At 35.2% G+C, this 1,551-nt stretch overlaps 1 protein-coding gene across 1 annotated transcript; it reads left to right on the forward strand.

Annotated features, from left to right (window-relative positions):
• The first annotated feature begins 207 nt into the window (after nucleotides 1-207).
• On the forward strand, nucleotides 208-1,188 carry LOC142176778 (uncharacterized). The gene has a single exon (XM_075245113.1). It carries the CDS (start codon nucleotides 208-210, stop codon nucleotides 1,186-1,188), a length of 981 nt encoding a protein of 326 aa, XP_075101214.1.
• The last annotated feature ends 363 nt before the right edge of the window (nucleotides 1,189-1,551 follow it).

The following is a 1,551-nucleotide window of genomic DNA, read 5'->3' on the forward strand; positions in this document are numbered from 1 at the left end:
ATCTTGTTAAATTAGTGCCATTTTTTGTTGGATTCTATAGCAGAATGCAAACTTGACATGTCTGCCTTAGTACAAATATGTTCTAATAGATTAGATTTACCTTTTAAAAATAGCTAGATAATAGACAACTTTAATTACAACAAATAATCTTGTTTGTCATCATGTAAGTTCTAACACATATTTATTCTTTGTGTTAAAGTGTACAATATGAATAATTCTGATCGTGAGTGGATGTATGCTAGATTATTGGAAGATGGATTCATAAATCCTAGATTTATTATAGGGGTTGAGGAGTTTGTTGCATTTGCTAAAAGACATCCAGAATGCATGGATGATGAAAAGCTAAGATGTCCTTGTAATCATCGTAAGTGTCGAAATAAAAATATTTTGGATGAGTTTACAATTATGACACATCTTGGGACGTACGGCTTTAAACTGAATTATTATCGTTGGTATCACCATGGAGAAAGTTATATGCCACATCCAACTGTACTTAATGATCATCAAGAAGAAACTTTTGGTGAAACTATAAACTCTCAATCTCATAATGCATTTCTGTCTATGGTTTTTGATGTTGGTGGGCCTTCTTTTGATGGTAATATAGAAGAGGAACCAAATCCATCCATACAAAATCTTTATAATATGCTCAAAGCATCAGAACAGGAAATTTGGCCGAGAAACCCACACGGACATTCGCAGTTGTCTGTCGTTGCTCGACTTTTGAATCTAAAGGCAAAACATTGTTTTCCTGAAAAGTTGTACGATGAGTTATGTCAATTTATATCAGAACTAATGCCAAGTGATAACATAATGCCAGATAGCTTTTATAGTACCAAAAAGCTAATGCGAGGGTTGGGCTTACCAGTAGAGAAGATTGACTGTTGCAAAAATGGTTGTATGATTTATTGGCGTGAAGATAGAGAACTTGTTAATTGCAAGTTTTGTGCCCACCCTCGGTTCAAGAGATCAAAATATCAACAATCCAAGGAGAAAACTAATATTTCTTATAAGAAGATGTATTATTTTCCTTTAACTCCGCGTCTACAAAGGTTGTATGCATCGAATGTCATTGCAAAACATATGAGGTGGCATTTTGAGCATGAAACAGATGGTGTCATGCGTCATCACTCAGACTCTCCTGCTTGGAAGAATTTTCATCAAACACATCAAGTTTTGCATCTGAAGTGAGAAATGTCAGATTGGGATTGTCCACTGATGGGTTTAATCCATTTGGTCAATCAGGCCAACAATACTATTCTTGGCCTGTCATAGTCACGCCATATAATAGATGTTCATGAAGGATGAATACATGTTCTTATCTGTGATTATACCTGGTCCAAAAAATCCAAAACAGAAAATTGATGTCTTCTTACAACCCCTCATTGAAGAGTTAAAAAATTTGTGGGAGGAGGGGGCCCAAACATATGATATTTCAAGTAAGAATAATTTTAAAATGCAAGTTGCATTGATGTGGACAATAAGTGATTTTCCAGCGTATCCAATGTTGTCGGGACGGAGTACATCGGGAAAATTAGCTTGTCCTTATTGCAT

Source organism: Nicotiana tabacum, chromosome 3 (assembly GCF_000715075.1).
Source record: "Nicotiana tabacum cultivar K326 chromosome 3, ASM71507v2, whole genome shotgun sequence".
Classification (NCBI taxonomy): domain Eukaryota; kingdom Viridiplantae; phylum Streptophyta; class Magnoliopsida; order Solanales; family Solanaceae; genus Nicotiana; species Nicotiana tabacum.

Excerpts from the sequence above, each read along its gene's own strand:
- LOC142176778 (XM_075245113.1), top strand. The coding sequence starts at position 208 with ATGAATAATTCTGATCGTGAGTGGATGTATGCTAGATTATTGGAAGAT.